This window comes from Lissotriton helveticus, chromosome 2_1, assembly GCF_964261635.1.
Source record: "Lissotriton helveticus chromosome 2_1, aLisHel1.1, whole genome shotgun sequence".
Classification (NCBI taxonomy): Eukaryota; Metazoa; Chordata; class Amphibia; order Caudata; family Salamandridae; genus Lissotriton; species Lissotriton helveticus.
In genome coordinates this window covers 1040815974-1040837103 of record NC_136059.1, presented here as the reverse complement: position 1 = coordinate 1040837103, position 21130 = coordinate 1040815974, and the positions used below count along the sequence as shown (strand labels likewise).

Here is a 21130-nt window from a genome sequence, read left to right as displayed (position 1 = left end):
ATATCCCTCTAAAGAGTCTACTGTATGTAGGCGACATTAGGCAATCGCTCAAGAAGTTCTCATGCTCAGATGATTACATTAACTTACATTAGGGCGTACCGAGGTCTGGTGCTTCCACTTCACTCGTTCAGATTACAGCGACAAATTGGAGCAATAGCAAATCATAAAGATCAAAAGCCATTTTAGGTTCATATGTTGGGGAAAATCACTCCATGTAAAGACCACTGCTGAAAAAATAAATATCACGAACAAAGAGCTGTGAACAGACCAGAAAGTTTTTTTATCACAAAATCCAATGAAAATAAAAAAATATGAAAAGACTGTAAAACGGTCAAATCAGTTTGTTATGACCGAGACTAAGATCTGATCACTTTCATTTTTCTAACAAGTCCTGAAAATACATCAACGCAAAAAACAACAAAAAAACCACAAAAAAACCTCACTACCAACTGCTTTAAATAGGCAGAGATCTTCAGCTCCGGCACAGTCAGCTTCCCTAAAGTAGCGAAGCTAAGCGGACATCTCTCTTCAAATCTACTAAGTCTACTCTTTCCGCTTGTGAAAGCAGAACACCCTCTGCTGCTCAAGTTTGTTGCATGAGCCATATTTTGAAAAAACAGGCGCATTGTAAAATAATGACCAAGTTTGATTGTGTACCCAGTCAGCCTTTGCCTGGTGGGACGTGCATTCGCTAGGGGAGTTTTCCATGCATTTCTTGACAAATTATGGCCAGGGGCCATAAAGCACTGTTTTGGGGAATTTAAGTACAAGTATTGTTCTGGCACTGAGAGCCCGACCACTACCAATGTAGTTTTTGTGGTGAAGTATAAAGTACAAACAAATGATAACAAAGGGCCTCTTGGTAGAATAGTATTCACAGGGTATGCTCAAGGGAACTATGAACAGAAAAGCCAGGTCTTCGGTGTTTTCTGAAAGCACAAGAGCTGGGATTCTGATCACACAGGAGGAAGGAGGTAATTCCACAATTTTAAGACTTGGAATCTGAAATCGGCTACCACAAACGCTGCCAGGAAGAAAACTGCACCACAATGCTTGGAAAGCAAGCGTTGACCTTCGTGATGGGCTTGACATGTCGCCAATATCAGCTAGAAAAGTTAAAGCTAGAATCTTGCACAGGTTAATGGTTCGTTGCTGACTCCAGAGTGAAAAGACTGCGAGTCTCAAATGCAAACGACCTCTACTTTTAAGAAGCAGAGACCATGAATAGAGTATAAAATAGCAATATTGTTCAGTGTGAGAGAACATTCATAGCTAAAGACTACTAATTTGGCAACCTGACTGCCTTTCTCAGCACAGACCCTCCAGCCATTCGTCTGTGATAATTCATTACTTCAGCCAAAACTTCCGAAAAAAGTGACTTGATGGGCAAATCAATTTCTGTTTTTATTAACAAAATACTTGTGTAAACTTCTGGAAGCAATTTATTCTTATACTTAATTAGACTTAAAAACACTATGAAAGTTATTTGCTCTAGGCCAAGGGGCTGCTCCCGCCACCCTACTTCTTAAAAGAGAAACAGGAGATTGACTGGCAGACATCCAAGTGTTTTCATCATGGCGGGAGGTAGAGACTGGGTGATGCCAGGCAGTGGCACCCGTGCAGCAACAGACCGATAAAGCAGAGTAAAAAGCCAACAAAGAGTCACTTTTAAACATCTTAACATGCCAAAACATATAAAACTGAACAGAACGAGGAGGCCGCCTGGGTAAGTGCACGGAAAGTCATTTATCAATAAAACACGACTTTCAATACTATGCCATTATTTGCTGAATCCTGACATGGCATTCTGTTCACATTACTTTTGGGGTTGGGGGCAGTGTTTTAGAAGCCTTTCTCCATTAATCAAACATTAGTACAGCTTGCAGCAATGTACCCAATCATATAACTTACTGTATGTTCAGGAAATATCTGTTCCGTAATTTTATTCACAGTGAGCCACCAAGGCAAAATACTGTAATACAATGAGCAGCCACTCATGTGGACATCATGGACACCACTAACTAAAAGTGCTGGAAAAGTCACAGTAAACAGATGATGTGTAAATAACAGAAAAACAAAGAATGTTTTTCTGAGGGAACAGTGCATATTAAAAGGGGAGGCGATGGAAGGCTACGCCTTCTCTCATGAAACTAGTTCTTTATCCACTTCGCAATGGTTTAAATCCTGCTTGCGCTATACACGCTTTGCTCAGGTTGCCTACTGGAGTTTTCATCCATTCATTCATTTATCCCATTCATTGCAACTGTGAGCTGCCTCAAGGCACCGCATGTCAGTTGTGTGAACGTGGAGGGTGGTGACCGTCTGCATTCCACACGGACTTTCATCTTAAACTGCAATATCACCAGACTCCAATTTACCCATTGACCTGTTGACTAGACTCCAGTACCTATTAAAATGCAGTATAAATCATGAATGCGTCAAATAACAAACTGAATGTTTTCCTACCAGGCACATGAAGTAACAAATTGTCATGCACAATACGTTCTGACTTTGGCGAGTCATTTCTTTAACTTATTGAGTCATAGTTAAAGCCAGCCTATCAGGGGCTCCCGTAGGACAAGAATAATTTACCAGAAGGATCCCTTAATAAAATGTAGTAGGGCAAGACCTACTCCTAGAGCACTGATTTTGGAGCAGTAGCTGGTCCCATTCCTGTATACCAAAAGTCTAGTCTGAGTCATTCACCCCTTGAACATAGGTGTGTGGCCCCAAAAGGCTTCTAACCGCAAAGAGAGACTGGGAGGTCACAGGAATCACTATGCATCACCAAGGCAGGAGACACCTCGTTATACATACTAGGATCGTGTACACCCAACAAAGAAAGATCAGAGAAGTGTATGCGTCAGTACTACTACAGGGTAGTACAGAAAGAGCATGCCAACAACTGATTGCAGACAGAAATGGGCAACATTTTGGCAAGCCAATGGCAATTACCAGAGAGAAAAATATGGCTAGGCAAAGGTATGTAATCAATACTTCCCAATAAGTCTGGTTTGACCTCGAAAGTAAAAGAACTACATTTTTGGGGGAATTATTCCTTTTGAGTATGGAAGGATCATTAATGAGAAGACGGATTACTTGCCATGTAATGGCCAGATTCTTGCTCATGCCAGCACACTGCTGGAACAGTAGGAGCGTAATCTTCTTAACTTCATAGCTTTACAATTTCGATGAACTTTTAGGAGAAATAAAAATAGTTTGAAAATGTTGCTATACAATCCATTTCAAAGCAACCTCTCATCTCTGATCAAATAACTTCTTATCTCGATGACTTCTATTATGTGTGTCAAATATGCAGTTGCTTTGATGAACAACATGAATTACCCTCTTTGGTTAGTTTGTTTCCTCCTCACTAGATCCGAAGCACGTCAACATCATTATACTGAAATCCTTTGCACAGGATCAGGCTTCGAATATATATGATTTTTTTTTTGCTCAGGCAGAGAAAATGTGATGCTCCTGAATGAGAATGTGCCCAACAAGGCCAGCTCTGTGTCTTTGTAGAAGGAAAAAAAATAATCTGATTTCAGAGCAGGTTAAGAATTGATTTTGCCAAAAGGTCTCATATCCCTGGGTTGTCCCTTTCAGCTCCCCCCACCCTACCAATAATCCCCCAGGCTCGTTGGCTTGGCTTCAACTGAATAGTATCAAAATTCCTGCTTCAAGAGAAAAACATCCTACACTGGTTGTGACAAGCAATAATAGTTTGAAGGGCCTGTCACACTCAAAATATTCAACTCATGGAGAGACGATGAGAGTCCAGAGAGACAGCATTAGGGAAGCAGGATAAATCATCAAGACATGGAGGCGACTGCCTCCTGATGCTGCATGCACCTCATGCCACACACCATGACTTGGGGAGGCATCGGTCTGATGCAATGAACAGCGAAATCTCAGGTGAGAGACTGGAATGGGTTTACGTTAAAGACAAATTCCTAAAATAATGCAACACATGCCAGCGTGGGAAACCCCATTTGTACTTCAAAAATTTGAATTTAACAGGTCAGCTCAGATTTTATATTTCAATGGCAAGTAGAAACTGTGCACATGCTTCGCTTCATCGTCCATGCCAACAAGATCTGTGTGAATACCAGCCGGAGCATAAGACATAATTAAGATCTGAAACCAAGTGTACATCTATACTGTCCTTAGCGAGGCAGATGGGGGTAATCTTGAAATCAAACTTCTCAAATATAAAAAACGGATTCAACAAAAGAAAGGTAAGGGCGTGGCGAGAGAATGATCAATGGAAGAGTGCACGGAACATTTGGTTTAGTGAAATAAATCTCCTGTCGGGACAGAACAACTAGACTGCACAATAAACGCAATCTGTACAGGCAAAGTGTGGGCCAGTAGCTACAAAAATCGACGATCACAAGAAACAAACAGCACGTTTTTCCAGCACACACATATTTGCATAAAGTGCCGAAGAGAAATTATATATATATATATAAAATATATTATTGCAAATTGCCACCCAATATATTAAGCTAGTACACAATACACAAGTCTATTCTTACCTTGTCGGACAAAAACTCTTTAATGTATGTGAAACAACCAAACAGAATTTTGTTTGTTAGCATATAAACATGGTCAATGTTTGATAGATAAAAAAACACGTATTAATCATGGAGGAAGGTAAGCCTTTAATTATAGCAAATCCCCACCAGTCCCTGTCATTATAACGTGGCTGGCACCAACGCTTGTTCCATTATTGATGAACTAACAAAAACAATCCATAGTGGGCGTGGTCGGCAGGATTAGCACCCTTTGAACAGCCCGAATCAGAAAGGGATCGAAAAACGATGGGGATTGCATTGGTTTGCTGTACGTGCTCGGTGGAAACAAACAGTTGCATGTACTGCACACAGCATCATTAGCAAAAAAAAAAGATGCAAAATCCGCGACTTGTGGCGAGGAGACGAGGGACACACTCCCCAACGGCTGCCTCCAAACATTTGTTCGTGAACTTTTACACTCGTAATCGATGTATGAACTGCGGAATTAACATCTTTCGCTCGCTGAGCTGCGGCGACGCTTCTCTTTAAAAAGCAAAGCCTCCTCCATTGTTCTCGACACTAAATCGGCTCCCTGAACAATACTGACAGCTGCTGGAGGAGCGGCGGGCGCAGCTGCCGCCCGCGGGAGCAGACAGGCTCGGCGGCCGCCTCCCCCCGGGCAGACAGGTCGGCACACTGCATGCTCAATCAAGGGGAAGAAGGGGCCACTCAACTGTCAACCCAATTTTACGCCTCCCTGACTCCGGAGGATGCACACTACCTTTCAAGTTAAATCCAGCGTATGGCAGAGCATGAATCCCATTGTACTGAAGGGATAATTGTCGTTCGCAGGCACTGGGAAGAGGGGTAGCGGATAGCATCACACTCGGAGGCCAGGGAGTATCAAAAATCTCACATGGTGAAAGGCTGGCCGCTTCAAAGCTTCTACCGTGCAACGTATTTTAACTGAAGATGCGAATGGTCAAAGGTAACAAGTTAAATTCATTAACTGGAAGATGCACATATAAAAGGCACATGAAAGCATGCAACTAAAGGTTTCTTTGAACAAGAGAAAACAAGAGAAAAAAACAGGTCGCGAGTTAAGACACTTAAACGTGGCTCCGCTTTTTTTTTTAAATCTAAACAAGCTTCTCTAGTCCACAGAAATCAGTGCGATTGAAAGCAGGCACCACATCACTCCTGATCCCTTACAACTCAAACAAAGGTGGGAAACAGTGCACACAGAGTTGAAGGCTCTAACATTTTTTATAACGTTCAGATTGTATTGGCTCCCGAACCTTTAGTCACAAACTATAAACACGGTCCATAATCATTCCATCGCCACTTCCAGAGATGGAATGTGCCTGTAATCTTGACATTAGATGAATGAATTAATTGTCAAACTCAATCTTCACTGCTCATCTGAGATTTTAAAAGAGGAAACTGACTACGTTAGAACTGGTGGCATTATCCAAAAATCAAAAGCGAATAAACAGAACAAGGGATGGATAAGCTATCCAAACGAGTCCGTTGTCTCTAACAATTTTTAAAGTTGCGCTGTAGACAACGAAGGGCAACCTCATTTTATCAAGAAGCAGCCAGGAGGAAGAATGTAGTCGCACAAACTGCGATCTGTCACTCCTCTCGCTTTAGGCCCGCAAGACTCCAGAAAGTGAGGCAGACGTAGTTGTTTTTCTAGCTGCATGGTTCTCCTACACGTCTCAACTCTGGAAAGACCGCTCATGCTGACGGGATCTCACATTTTACAGGGGGAGTACTAGTTGCCTGTGTAGGAGCTTAATGACGCTCTTTCATCTTCGCACACAGCGCGGAAATGACAAGCAAGAGATCAAGCGTGGTTAGGAGAGGCCTGTACAGGACTCGGGCTCTGTACTCGCAGAATTTTGTTAATTCACCCAGGAGGATGGCACCACCGTGAGGTCAAAAGAGTAGAAAAGCAGGGCCTCCTGCCATTGCATGTATGTAGCATGTGTTGCCATTACCTTGAGATTACACCCTGTGTAAGTAGTTCTAGCACTGAGGTGTCGTACAGAAAAGCAGATGGTGTACCAAGTGTCACTCGTCAACCTCTCCAAGATTTGGGAATATCCACTTATAAAGTGATAATTACTGTCTGAAATGGTGGTAGGCAGTTTTCCATCTAAAGGAAAGGACACATTTTTTAGGCTATCACTACCATGACAACAAAAAGCTCAGCCCTTATATATGTTGGAAGTGTGAGTAACAGAAGAGTGAGCGAGCTGTGGGGAGAGTTGGTATGTTTGCGGAAGGCTAAGCTTTCCATGGTAATAAAGCAGCTGGAACAAAAATGTAAGCTGAAAATCCACCAAAGCGCCACATTTCGGGGTGGATATAACTATTGAAGGGAAAAGAAGGTCACCCTCCCAGTTTATTTCACCTAATTGACTGCCAATAGCTTACCACTGGCGAGCTCACAGCGGCTCTGCAACTGAGCAACTGATGAAAGGAGAGTTTTCAAGCTGGCTCCCACTCTTTATCAGCACTAATCCTCTCTCGCTCTTGCCATTTTTTCCACCCCATCTCCAGTTGGGATGTAATTTTAAGCACAGATGGATTAACTGGTCCTATTGTCTGCAGACGTCACCGGACTATGGGCACTGCTAATCCGTGCAGCAGCATGTCTAATTATCATTACAAAGTGTCTGAGCGAACCGTAAAGACCAGCAGGGCATCTTCTCACAAGCAATTAACATAAATTGATAAATGAGTAATTTGAATTAGCTCAAGCCGCTCGCATATGAATAAAATCAGCAAGGACGCGCCTTGCCTCTACTTCTTTCTCTGGGTGTGGAAGGGCGGCAAACGGTAGAGAGCGGGAGACTTTGCAGCAGGGAAACGCACTCATGTGGTGGAAGGAATGCATGGTTCACAGGGTGCATTAATGCAGAGCAGGGCACCGATGACTGACAAGCTGTCACAGGCCGGCCATATTAACTCATCTCAGCACATTCAGAGAGCAGAAAAGAAATCTGAAAGGACAGGCAGGCACTTAATACAGACTCCACTGCCTGGCAAGTTAAATTTCTTTTCCACCGATGTAAAATATGCATAAAACGTTTAGTGAGTAAATGACAGAACAGCTGAAGAGTAAATCGTCTTGACAAGAAGAAATGCAGTAGGTGAGGGAACCGCACTCCCAATTCCGCTAGAAATTGTGAATGCTTTACATGAAGCTAAACCTTTTATAGTGACTTTTAATGGGGGCTTTCTGTGGAACCTCATTTTCGCATTGCAAAGCTTAAGTGCCGCAAGTTGCAGTGGACTTGGTAAACATTTTCTCTTAAGTGAGCAATAGAGAATTGATTAACTGAATCCAATTACAACTGGATGTGAAGAGGAACTGTATAGTCCAAGTTGGTGCTATTGATACAAATATCTACAAATACACGGTAATGTTCAAAGTGTAGATACTGTTACTTAAACGAGGAGTCCATTATCATGTGGCGAGCATCAGACTTCTACATTATCAATAGGAAGCAGCGAGAAGCTCAGACGTTGCAACATATAATCTAAACATCCATAAAAGGCAACATGCTCGGTGGTCCTGTGGCAGCAATTAACGCTTCCAGAAAAGTTTCCGATCCTCCTGGTGGTTGATCAGGCTACAGAACCACTCAATGAGTCTATCGGCTCATAATACATGGTTACACGTAGGGCATGGCCTACTTGCTTCTTCAGATATTCACGTCTAACTGAGCAGTATGCGTTTGCACGTCATATTGTGATGATCAAGGTTATAGACCATCAAAAGACTCGTCATGTGCTTGAAGCATAACAAAACATTTCACTGTTCCTAAGTGCCTTCTGTCAGCTCAGCCTCTCCTCACAAGCCAAGTCAATATCTATGGGACGTAGTTTCAGGTAGATCTTGGCAAATGGGAGTGGTAAATTCCCTTCATAAGGAATGCCCCCTTTCGACACTTGCATCCAGTGTTGAGCACCTCCCTCAATCCGGCTGACGCAAGGGCCTGGGTGTGATACTACCCGCGTCACCAAAGGGTACCATGACCAGGTCTATGAGCTTCCAAGAAAGGCTAAGCTCCGTTTCATCCTCTGCCTACCTCTTCCTAAAATGCCCTCCCTGCTTTCCCTGCTAAAGACACTTCTGAAAAAAACAAACCAAAGCACACCTTCACGCCGAATGTTCATATCAAATATTTGTACACTGCCAGAATCCAATATGGACTCCCCGTGCTTCTGGCATTCAATCAGCGGACAGCCAATGAAATGGCTGCAAGACATTCATCCTAGAGCCTGCCCCAACAGTAAAGTCCAGACACGGTGCTAAAGGGTTGAAGATGCCTGTTCCTAGGCACTTCTTGCATCTTGTGCAAATATGTTTTTGTTCACGCTCCCCTGAAAGGAGGCTTTTCCCTAGAGGGCTGATTTCATGCAATAAAACGTCTTTTTTGTTTAAAAAATAAATAAAATTAAAATAAAAAAAATAAGAAGTGTAGTGGTCGCTCCATTTTCACTGCACCTTTGAGCTAATGGGACCAATATTGTTTGGAATTTTTTTAACTGGGAAAATAGGGCATATAGGGTGATAGTGTGGGGTATGTAGGTTTCAGTAGGAAACCAGCTTAAAAAGGAATATAGTACCAAAATCTAGAAAACAATCTAGAATACTGGTAAGAGCACATCATATTAAGTAAAATCAGAGCGAGAACCAAGCATCACTTCATGCATTTTGAAAGAAGCGAGTCTAGCTTTTCAAACCACTTGTAGAGTTGTTTAAAGGTCTATAAATAATAAAACCTGTTGGGTTTTAGCCCATCCTTTCTACAAGGCAGATTTACATTGATGAAATGCGCTCTGAATACTACTGAAATACGTTCATATTTAACACAGCTTTTACCCTTCTACATCTGACTGCCAATTACTTCTACCAACATTTATGACAGAAACGTGACATAGCTAAACACGGTCTATAGGCGAGTGGCAGTCACATGCAAAATAGGCAAACTATCATCGCACAGTACAACAAAAGCTGATAGTCTGGAATTTTGAGGGAGACCGTTACTGGGAAGATACAATGCAGTCTCTGGCAGAAACGGTCACACACACAAGTCCTGTTGAGTCACTAATGTTGAGGACGACAGGGTCTCGAGCCAAGGAAATTTGGATGGATATACAATGGGGGTGATGAAGTAGGACATAGTTTCAGCTGAAAGGGATGTAAGATATGTGGGATCTAAGATCAAAACTGTATTTTCACCTTAGCATTTTTTCTTAACCAAGAATCGTTCAGTAATAGTATGCCTTTACCTTAGTAACCTGATCAGAATCGAGGTATGGGGTGTGTGAGAGTTAAGGAATACTTGCCCCAAGGAAAGGCAAGTAAGGCAGCCGTTGAGCACAAGCAAGCAACCAGACTGATAACAGAGTGTGTAATGCTTTAGGCTTCACATGCATCTTTAATAATGCCATTCCTCATTTATTTTGTTACAGGTACTTCGTAATGAGCTCCACCATTGTCAGGCTAGTGTGTACTAAAGAATGTTTTTATTTTAAAGAAAAAAAATTACAAATCATTGCGAACAGGCTTACTTTGGGCACCTGTGCAGGGTTCCGAATCTGAAGCGTCTTATATATTGTGAAGGATAGCTCATTTTTGGGACAAGAAGTAGGGCTTACTTTGGGATTGCATGCAGGCCGATTAGGACTGCCACGGCAGCGGGTCCCACTACTGCAGCAAAATGCCTTAGGCTTGAAAATAAGTAACCATGTAATACACAAAGCAGAAGCACACCACATTTACGCAAGGTGTTCTATGAACACACTTCCAGTTGCTGGAGTTTGCTTCTCCAGCTACAACCAATTAACATGTGGTGCTATCAGCTGTTCATGTGGACAAGGTTCAAACTCTACCAATGGTTTGGTGCGAGATCTTCATGACATAGCACTCATCTTTCATTTCACAAGTTTAATAGGCGACTGGGTTGGAGCTGCACATGCTCAATTAAGGAACTGGGATAAGTACATATAACATTCTATATGTAAAGGAGTTGGAAAAGCAGGGCATTGGTAAAACCGGTCAAGTAGTCTAGTCTAGTCTGGACATTTGTATTGCGCACATATCACGTCCACAGGAGTCTCATGGCGCATGCAGACAGTCCTGAAGTGAGAATGAGCCGTAGAAAGATCTTTAACAGAAAAGCCAGGTTTTCAGTTTTTTTCGAAAGTTCATATGTTCTACGATAGTACAAAGACTCAGGGGTAATTTGTTCCAAAGGGATGGTGCCAAAAAAGAAAAAGCACGACCGCCATTTCTGGCTGTTTGAGCTCTGAAAGGCGTGAGCAAATACTTAGTGCTTGATCTCAGCTGCCTGCCAGGCAAATACCATGTAAGTTTTTGGGTCCAGTATTTTGGTCCCCGTCCATACATGTATTTATGAACCAAACATAAGGTCTTAAAAGTGATTCTTTTTTTTACAGGGAGACAGTGTAAGGTTTTCCAAACACGGCAGTGAAGAAACTCTTCGGGGCAGGCCTAAGACCAGACGCGCAGCCGAATTCTGTAAAACCTGCAGTTTCTTAATATGGCACTCGTTTATGGCAAGAAGTAGTGAGTTGCCAAAATCTAGTCTATTTACAATCAGGCCCTGAACCAGAATTTTACGTGCTTCAGCTGGCATCCATTTAAAGACCCTTCGTAGAGTCCGCATAATTCCGAAACAGGTGCCCACAGTATGATTAACTTGGTCCCTCATGGATAACTTGTTATCCATGTGGAAACCTAAATTTCGGACTGATTCCTTTGGAACAGGACACTCCCCCAGTTCTGAAGGCCACCAGTCCTGGGTCCAGTGCTCACTCGCTCTCCCAAATAACATAACCTCGGACTTACTGCTGTTAAGCTGAAGGTGGTTTGGGCCCATCCAGTTTTTTACCTCTAGCATGCAATTTCTAAAGCGCCTTTTAGTCTCATTTGCATTAGGGCCAAGTGTGACCAGTGCCTGCGTATCATCAGCGTACGACAGCACGTCAAAGCCGCATGCCCTGATCACCTTGGCCAGGGGGGCCATGTAAACATTAAAAAGCGAGGGGCTCAAAATAGAGCCCTGAGGCACCCCGAGTGCTGGCCAAGGTTGTGTCTACTTGTAAGGTAGTCGTCCCGTTGCTCAAATAACTGATAATAAGTAGAGACTGCTATTAGCATTGTGCAACTTCGGCAGACAGAGTGTTGGACATTGCAACCCCATTTTAAATTCTCAGTTATATGAATTTTAATTCCAAATTAAGCGGAAGGAAAGCCCAAGGTAAATCTATTCATCGGAGGAGATCACCCACATCATTTTATTGTGCAAGAAGAATGTTTTGTAAGGACTGACCCGACTAAAAGAACTGCGACTATACTTCTGAGGCGAGAAGACCTACTATAACCTAACTGCAAGTGAAATTATAATTCTGTGCTTCACATTCCAGCACTCCCACTACAATTTGTAACAGGAAATCGAAAGATTCAACGGTGCATAAGTCTTAGACAAGTCTTCAGCCATACCCAAAGTTCCAGGTTACCCATGATGCTGGCTCATGATGATGCAATTAACACAGAATGTACTTCCCTAGAGGGCAGGAAATGTTTACTTATTTTTTCTCATCTCCCAAAACATAGGTTCTTAGTGCAATGCATTACAGTAATACTTTACAGTAGCCTCAGCTAACAAAACGGTAAGAAAATGAAATACACACGGTAGGAGGTAGACCAGGAAGGCCACGTACCCCGATGATTGCATTCAGCTCTGCCATGGTCACTTGCTTGGCACGCTCGACAGCTTGGGCGACTTGTTGCTGATGCTATGAAATAAATTATAACATTTTTAGATATACGTTACTAAATATAGCAAAACGGTTGAGCCAGTTTCCTCTTGTCTTACAGTTATTCTGCAATAGTCAGTTTTGGTGGAAAAGTTACAAACATTTGAACATTCATGAATTTCAGGAAAGTTTGTAGGACAGAAGTTAAGAGACAACAAAGCTGCGTAAATATTACAGGTCTATCTGCACCCTCACCAAACATACATGTGGTAGCTCAAGAGAGACATGCAATTCTACATTTGCAGCCTTCTGACTCGGGAGAATGCCAATGCACATAACTCAAATGTAGACCTTTGTTGGTGTTCACACTAAATACAGCGTAGCATTTGCAACTTTCTAAATTGCATTTAGGGCCCTTGAGATTATGCAGCAGGACAAAGACCAAATCAGGAGACAAGAAAACCCAAATTATGCAGCATAATGAGCCCATTTCGTGTCAGTATTATACGATTATTTTGTCATTTTTACACATTAACATTAACTCAATCAAGGCAACGGTTTCACCCCATTAATCAGTTTGTCACCCATATACACAAATTAGCAACAGAAAGCTGACTCGATATCTTAGAGGAGCTCGCTCACTAAAAAAATTTGAGAAAATATGGGGCGACTATCGATGACCCTGTATCTGCTTAAAGGGGGAAAAAAAAAAAAAAAAAAGGAGAAAAGGGATGTATATCTCTCTTTTCTCTTTTCCTTCAGCGGACAAATATCCGATATATTGATTTACATTTTTTTTGTGGCTCCGACATTGTTTATGTATGCACAAAATGAATTGCTTTGTAATGTGCCTCAAGTGGAAACTGAAATTAGCTTTTGTTATGATCGTGCTACCTATACTTTATTATATTTTATGTACTTTGTTATCTCTTCCTCATCAGCTTGCAAATAAAAAAATTATATAAAAAAAAAATAAAGCTGACTCGATCTTTGTGAATGGTATTCCACTGCACAGCAACATGTTGCCACATTTTTTGTAGATTTTGATCTGTTTGAGCTCAAACTTTTTTGTTTAGTTAATCTCATCTGGTTATGAAGTATATGGTGGATTATGTGGCAAAGGCAGCAACTCCAAACGTAACCAGAAAATACCTCCACAGCAAAAAAAAAATACAAAAATAATTATTTTTAAAAAATTGCATGATTCCATTGACCCATGTTACATTTTTTACAGACAGTAGGGGCAGATTCTCAACAGCCATAAATGCAACCGAAGGCCTGCGACTGCGCATGGTTACAGATTCACAAATTTACAGGAACTACTGCCGTCAGTTGTAGGCATGCTGTTGATGTGAGCAAAATGCAGGGCATTCTCACCCTATAACAACCACTATACGCTCCACCACCCTTTTTCTCATTGATTTGCCAGTCCCTTGGCGCAAGTAGATCGTTTTGAGACTGTAAAGCCACCTTCTGTATTTTTTAACATTCGCCAAAAGGTTATTTTCACATTTAAGTTAAATTTACGCACGTAAATCCCTTTGTTAATCGGGTCAGTAAATGTCGGCCAAGTGAACAGTGCCATTCAGTGCGTAGGGAGTGAATATTACAAGGTGCATGTAAACGAAGGGAGGGACTAGTCATCAATGTAAACATTTAAGTCCAGTAGTAAATCATGCAGATATTGTCCAATTGGTCTCCTCCCATTCTACCCAATAGTCTCCGTTGCTCCTAAAAACGTCAGTCATAGTTCCCAATATGTGAATAGGACAGCTCGAATAGCTGTGCTGCCTAAAGCTTGCTCCTGCTAGAGCTAATTGAGCAGAGTACTTGCAAACAAACAGATAACCGTTTAAAAAGACAAGTGGAACATTCTTCTGTTTGAAGTGCACAACAAAAGGGCGCCACTGATAGGGAAGCCCTTTACTGATCAGGAGCTGCCACTACCCCCTCCCTTCCGTTGAACCACCCAAGCGCACTTCCGGGTAAAGATCAGTTCAGAAAGGAGCACGCGCCTCCTGCCGCAAAGTATGTATGATCTGATTGAGATTGCCAAACAGGCAGCACGCGCTTTTCAACTAGAACAGATGTTCTCGCATTTGCGGGTTGTGATAAAATTAACATCTTAAACTAGTTAATTTGCAAACAGAGAAGAACATAATTGCACTTTAACAGCTGAACAGTTTTACTTACTTCCTGGGAGAGAAACGGAATAACTTGGGCACAAATCGTGTTCAACCGCTTGGCAATTTCAGTCTATGAAAGAGAAAATATGTGGGTGAGAAAATAGAAATAAAGGCCGAATTCACATTTGTAAAAGGACGTCTATTTAATTAGGATTTATAATTCTAAGACGATACATCTTTTAAACCTCTGGTCCAACTATGCAATTAAATAAACAAATTAGAGTGAAAAAAAACAACATATCCCTGATCAAGCTGGCCCAATTTCCACCTCAAAAAGGACACTGAAGATCTGGAGACCAGTTGATCAGTAACTGATCTCTCAAACTATGTCCAGTGAACCCCTTGACATAGACTACAAGATCCCATGGGTCCAGATAACTGGACCTATAACTACGGACACATTCCTTGGCACCTGTAATTCGTCATTTCTTTTTTCAGTAGTAGAGAATCCACATTTCACTTGTGATGGAGTGCTGGTTGAGGTTTTCCGCAGTTTCTCAGACAACGTATCTGACTTCCACCAAGTTTTCAGTCTCACCAACCAACCATTTTGAAAATAAATTGAAGGTCAGACATAGCATACTCGATATATTGAGCACCGCCTCACACTTTTGTTCTCAACTACACCAGTGAAAAAACACAGCAAAATAATAGAGCCTAAGATAGCCGAGAACTTATGAACATTCTCAATAAAATAATAGCGCTCAAGGAATTCCAGGTTATTATTTATAGTAACACCCAACTAATTTAACACTGTTAAACTGTTGGCGTTCTAGCCCAGACCGAAAATAGACTGCATCCTCTGCATTTGTGGGTTCCTGGCTTCCACTGCACTGCATTCTTATGCATTCATAACAGCCCATTCTTTTTAACAGAAAGCCGGCAGATTTAATTTGCACTCATTATAAAATTGAATCAGGGACTCAAACCTGTAGTGTCAATTATGCATAGGGTTGCACTTGGGTAAACCAATCTGTGTGCAATAGTAAATAATAGCCTTCTGGTACTAAAAGTACAAACATTACCAACCAAGTATGCTGGACAGCAACTGGTGAATGCACAGAGACAAGTCCACAGAACACCAGAAGCTACTAAATGTCATTTATGCAGCCAGAGGGTAAACAGTTGTATGCAACACAAGCATTCATGAGCAGTTTTCAGTGTAAACTATACATTTCCGAGAGCCAAGTATCAAGAAACTTCACTTTCTATAGCTGAAATAGCGGTACTTTCCACTTCACAGCTCGCAGTATTTGCCCCTGATGAGAGACAGCACTGCACTCCAGAACAAGTCCCAATTATCATAGGAGGAGAAACCTACAATATAATATTGAATGGGCAAGCTTTAAATAGCCCTTGTCGTGATGGGAAGGGATATATGGCGATCTTGCTACAAGGGCGACAGCAACAAATGAGGCCAGGATAGGGATTAACCTCACACTGCACCCACACACACACACACCACACAAAAGCTGCAGTGTAGGCAGAAGTAAAGTGTTTACAGTACAGCTGGTCTGGAGAAAGACTGTATACGATGGAGACTCTGAACCAAAAGATAGAAACGCAAAAATGAAACAAGCTTTTTCTTCAGCAGCGACCTTCTTCTACAAGAAGGCGGCACGTGGAGAGTAGAGGTTGGCTCAGGAGTAATGAAGGTAAACACTCAATTACCAAAATTGGGTCAGAATCACTTAATTTGGTGGAGGTGCCACCTCCTTTATAAAAATATTCAACAATGCACATAAAATGCACAGTTCGGATGCAAGCACAGTAAGGCGTTAAATGCTACTTCACGCTGTCCTCAACACAGAGTGTATGATTCAGCATTGGCAACCCACACTAAAATGTTCTAAAGTGAACAAGGCCATCAAGATACAATGGTATCAACGAGTTTAACAAGGGAGGGTCAAGATCAAAGTGTTCGCCCAGCTGCATATCAAGCAAGCAGTCAAGGAAATAAAAAGATATCAGAGTCCAATCAATACCATAGCTGACACCAAACTCTAGTTCAGCGACCCGAAGACAGCCAAAGGACAATGAACAAGAGGAGTGGTCACATCCCCCTACTACTGGGAGTCATCTTTTTGGACACAGTGCAGACAGCACTAAGAATAAGAGAACAGCAAGGCATACAACGTTCCACCCTAGAATTTGCAAGCACATTGGACTGGACATAAACACAAGAGGAGTCCCTCCAGAGTCTGAAAACAACCAAAGATACACCGATAAAAACAATGTTGCACCAGAGCAAGATTTAATTTAGTCACTTGGGTGCACGGACTAGCAGACCGCCCACATGTAATGAATGGACAAGCCCACATGCAGCGAGCACAACACAGATCCTGAAATAGACTGCCCACCCCCCCCCCCCCCCCCCCCCAATCAACAGCCCCAACCATACCAAGTAAATCATTCTGGTTTTCTGTAAAGTGTCAGAACCGTACTGAGGTCTGGAGAAGTAACTTTCTAAAATGCATGGTGCACTGGAAAGAAGGGGTTGCTGAGGTCTCTACACAAACATATTGCACTCAAACCTCCAAGGCAGCACCTTTCTTTCTGTCGGACTGATATCAACATTGCCTGAGTGTGTGATGTGACAATGCCCAGGTAACCTTAGGAAGTTTGTAATACTGAAGCAACAGTTGTGGACGTTGGAACACTACCATGTGGCATACCAAACCGAAAGCGAAACAGATGGGGAAAGGGGGCAGTGTTGGAGGGGGGGGGGGGTATTTTCAGCCTAAAAATGAATCCTTTACTTAAGCTACTTATTTACATTTCTCAGTAACACACCCTGCCTTGCCAGCTATAGCATTCTGCGCCTTCATGTCATTAGTGTATCATAGTCATGAAATAAAATGGAGGTTCCACAAAACCATACAAGGGGCATTACTGATGGCTCAGCATGGTCCTCATAAAACACTATGCTACCCACAGATTTTAATTTTGAGAATGAAAACGACCAACTTCACTGATAAGGTGTGCACGTACACAAGACTTCTGCCTTCACCCAACCTGCTACAGCTTTCGGATGAGAGGCGGATTTGGCACCGTCCAGATACAAGCTATCGACGTGCACGCGGGTTACAAACGTTCTGCACAAGTGCATTACCCTCATGGCAACACGAGCTACGACTTTGTATTTGATAACGTAAGGACTCGTACGTTTTACTGCAGTGCCCTTTTAGCACACACGGCCGACACGACACGCCCGTCTCAGACTCCATGACAGCACGTCACGGGAATGACCCCGGAAGTAAACACGCCCCTGCATCGTGGCAGGGTAACACGACTGTGGTAATTGTCCATGTTCTCTTTGGCAAAACAGAGTACTAGGTCGTGCATGTCAAGAGAAAGCTCTCTCAGCAGCGAGGCAGCCCTTAACAGCTCATCTCAAGTGCCCCTAATTGTTTATGTTCTTAAAGCACAGCCTCTTGAACACATTCATTTTTTAATAGCAGGCTCGAACGCGTGGCCCATCAAGGAATGACAAAGCATTTCTGCTCACGCAATGATAGTCTTTTGATTTATGTCTAAATGACAAGCTTGGCAGCCTCTCCACACCAGCCTCAAGTGCTGCCCTCCTTTCAAAAACTCCATTAAAACGAACAGGAAGGATTCAGCCGCATTTTCCGAAGCACGTTAAGCCTGTACCCAGTGTGGTCCAGGGCAGTCTTTTCTTGGTGCCATCTGATTAAATGGCTTTGATTATTAAGCTTAGCTATTGCCAAGCATGGGCTGGCTTCATTTATAACCTTTACAGAACTGGCACACATGACCAATGGCAATGCATCACAAACTACAAGTTTTCCACTGTCAATATATTTTAAGGAATCTTTAAACCCGCATGCTATGTGTATGCAGGGATACGCTTACATTGCAAATCTAGAAAATACACGATTCAAGATAATATACCCTGTTTACAGTAGATTTAAATGCACATTAATACGCACACTGATAAATGCTAGAACATAAAGCTAAAAAAGTGTAGAACATTACTGCTGGCAAAGTGCACAACCCCTCCTATTAGTAGCAGCAAGAATTCTTAAATGCAAATGTTCCACCCCTAGAGTTGGGCCGACAATGCTAACAAAATGAAAACTATTGACTACTACAGTAATCTGCCATGTCGCACACTGAAAAGATCTGTGAACATGTTTTAGGAATATAACAATCCACATTAGAAGCTTATAGCATGGTTTTTCAATATAACTGTCTGGCTCAGTCACAGCTTTTTGAATAAAGAAGTCGAACAGACATAGTTAATCGGACATAACTCTTTCTAAATAACAAATAAAGTCCGCAGCCTTCAGCAATGGCTTGTCCCTTTAGCCAACACTTATCAACTGCCTGGAGAATAGGATTTGCTACAAGGCAACAACCAAGCAAACCATTATAATTTGCACAAAATTGCATTTAGCAAATTATACAACATTCTCAAGTTGGCATAACAAGGATTGTCATAGTACAAATCTTCTGCCATGCAGGTTATTAAAGGCAGGAATCAACCCCAAAATACTTGATTTTAAAAAAGAAGAAGATTTGTGTTCAGGCTTTACCACAGAAAAATAATTCACCCTAAAAAGACTACTAGATCGATGTATGCTTCTCACCATAAACAAGTCAAGCCTACCCTACCGCCTTTGTAGTAGCTTTTGGTTACAAATAGACCACACCTAGCCATATGGCCCGGACAAAAGTATTCCACCACAAACCAATCAGGCCTTTAAAATTCATAAATAGCTTGCTTCCATAACCAACTCCAATACTGTACGGAGCATAAACTCTCACTAGGTTGTCACCAGGCATTCAGTCATGAAATTACAAATTCATACTATATGACCACTGGCCAGAAATATATAGATACACACAGTCCCTTCTGAGAGGTCAAAGAAAGATTATTATACTAAACATCTTCACACAAGTTGTGTCATAAGTGGAAAGCAACACACAATATCTTGCTTACACCAGTAGTCTCAAATTCCATTCGACAATACGTGGCATCAGGCTTTAACACGGTGTAATATCAACCTACCTATAAATGTCTGTTGACTTTAAACATGTGTACCTGTAGAAAGTAAATCCTGCCGAGTAAATCGTAATCTTTCAAAATAAACAGATTACACCTGCGGAATTGGATATAACTTTTCCCAACGAACCAGGCACCCTTCATAAGCAAAAGCCTTCTATATTTATTGAGCATAAGATTTCTCATAACGCAAGAGTGATAGAACTACAATGATCTATAAAATTAGAGCTGGCAAATCTATATACAAGACGCCCCAAAACGATTTAACAAGGATTATCAGAATGCAATTCTACCGTGAGTCTTTGTCAGAGACAGTGCTCAATACAAAAAACGTTTTTAGCACAGTATTCTGTGAAACAAAATACCGGTCTACAGGCTTTTAACACTGCTTAATAACAACCCACCCATAAAAGGTAACTGGGTTTAACATGCATTTTGCAATATTTCATATTAAACGGAACATATGGCATCTGACTTAAATTAACCAGTCAGGCCTATCCATCATTTGTTCGTCACTATAACCAACTCAGGCCTACTCTATTGAACATAACCTCCCTCACAAAGCAATCAATGACATACAGTACAAAAAAGTACAAATATATACACACAATTGGCAAAATATACACCCTCTCCAAAATGGGCCAGAAAGGAATTCCTAAATCCCAAATCTTCTTAGTGGTTTGTCAGAGGGCAGCCAACTCCAAGAACATTTTCTACTATGATGTGTGAGATTTTACATAATAAGATGCAAGTGTACAGTTTTGACTGCAGTATAATAACTATCCACGCTTAATGCGTACTGAGTTTGACATACGCATTTCAGAATAAATAAATCACACCTACTGCATTAGTTGGAAATGTTCCTAATAAATAGAGAAAAAGTATGGTATCCAACAAATGGGAGTCATTGGCTTGTCATCATAATCAATTCAGAACTACTATACTGAACGTAAGCTTTTAAACAAGAAAGCGTAAAGCAAGCACTCTTTAAGCAGAAGCACACAACTTCAGCCCAATACAATGATGTGATTAAGGGAATGTGGGAAGAGCTGCAGCCAATCTCTGGTACAACTTCTTAAAGCTCTTTTTCTGCTGCACATAAGGTATGGCGGAAGCTGCTTTGTCAAGCCAGACCTAACAAACACAAATGTGCAAGGAAAAAGCAAAAAACGAGCATATACAGCTAAATACATGCCACGAGCTATGGCTACATAATAGTAGATGGACTTTGCACCTTGTAACAAGAGCACAGTTATTTTATTGCTGCTGCCATCCGAGCATCGGGCACCTAGCCATGTCATGTCATTAGAAACCTCTCAAAGCATTTATAACGGAGAGCACAACACAAGAAACTGACACCAAACCCCACACATCTCCAGAACATACTCCATCACTGTTCTCATACAGTAGCAAAGTTACCGAAAGACAAAACCAGTGCCATTTACACGTTCCAGCACCACTTCTTAGTCCACAATCCGCCAATGATTAACCTATCATCAGATCAATACAAAAAAAAAAAAAAGAGACACCTCTGCACGCCTTTGTTGAAAGATGTGACCTAGCAGCAAGAGTGGCTTGCTTTGTAAGTGGGT

The 21130-nt window shown here is 41.8% G+C and overlaps 1 protein-coding gene across 9 annotated transcripts in view; it reads right to left on the bottom strand.

Annotated features, from left to right (window-relative positions):
* The window catches only part of TLE1 (TLE family member 1, transcriptional corepressor), a 118386-nt gene that overhangs the window by 81225 nt on the left and 16031 nt on the right, over window positions 1-21130 (bottom strand). For 5 of the 9 annotated variants that reach the window (XM_078675844.1, XM_078675840.1, XM_078675841.1 and 2 more), the window contains 2 exons: window positions 14517-14579; window positions 12258-12362 (listed from right to left, as the gene is read on the bottom strand). In XM_078675844.1, coding sequence (XP_078531970.1) covers window positions 12258-12362; window positions 14517-14579 — 168 coding nt within the window. The remainder of the gene's footprint in view (window positions 1-12257; window positions 12363-14516; window positions 14580-21130) is intronic. The other 4 variants (XM_078675842.1, XM_078675846.1, XM_078675843.1 and 1 more) reach the window with 1 other exon arrangement.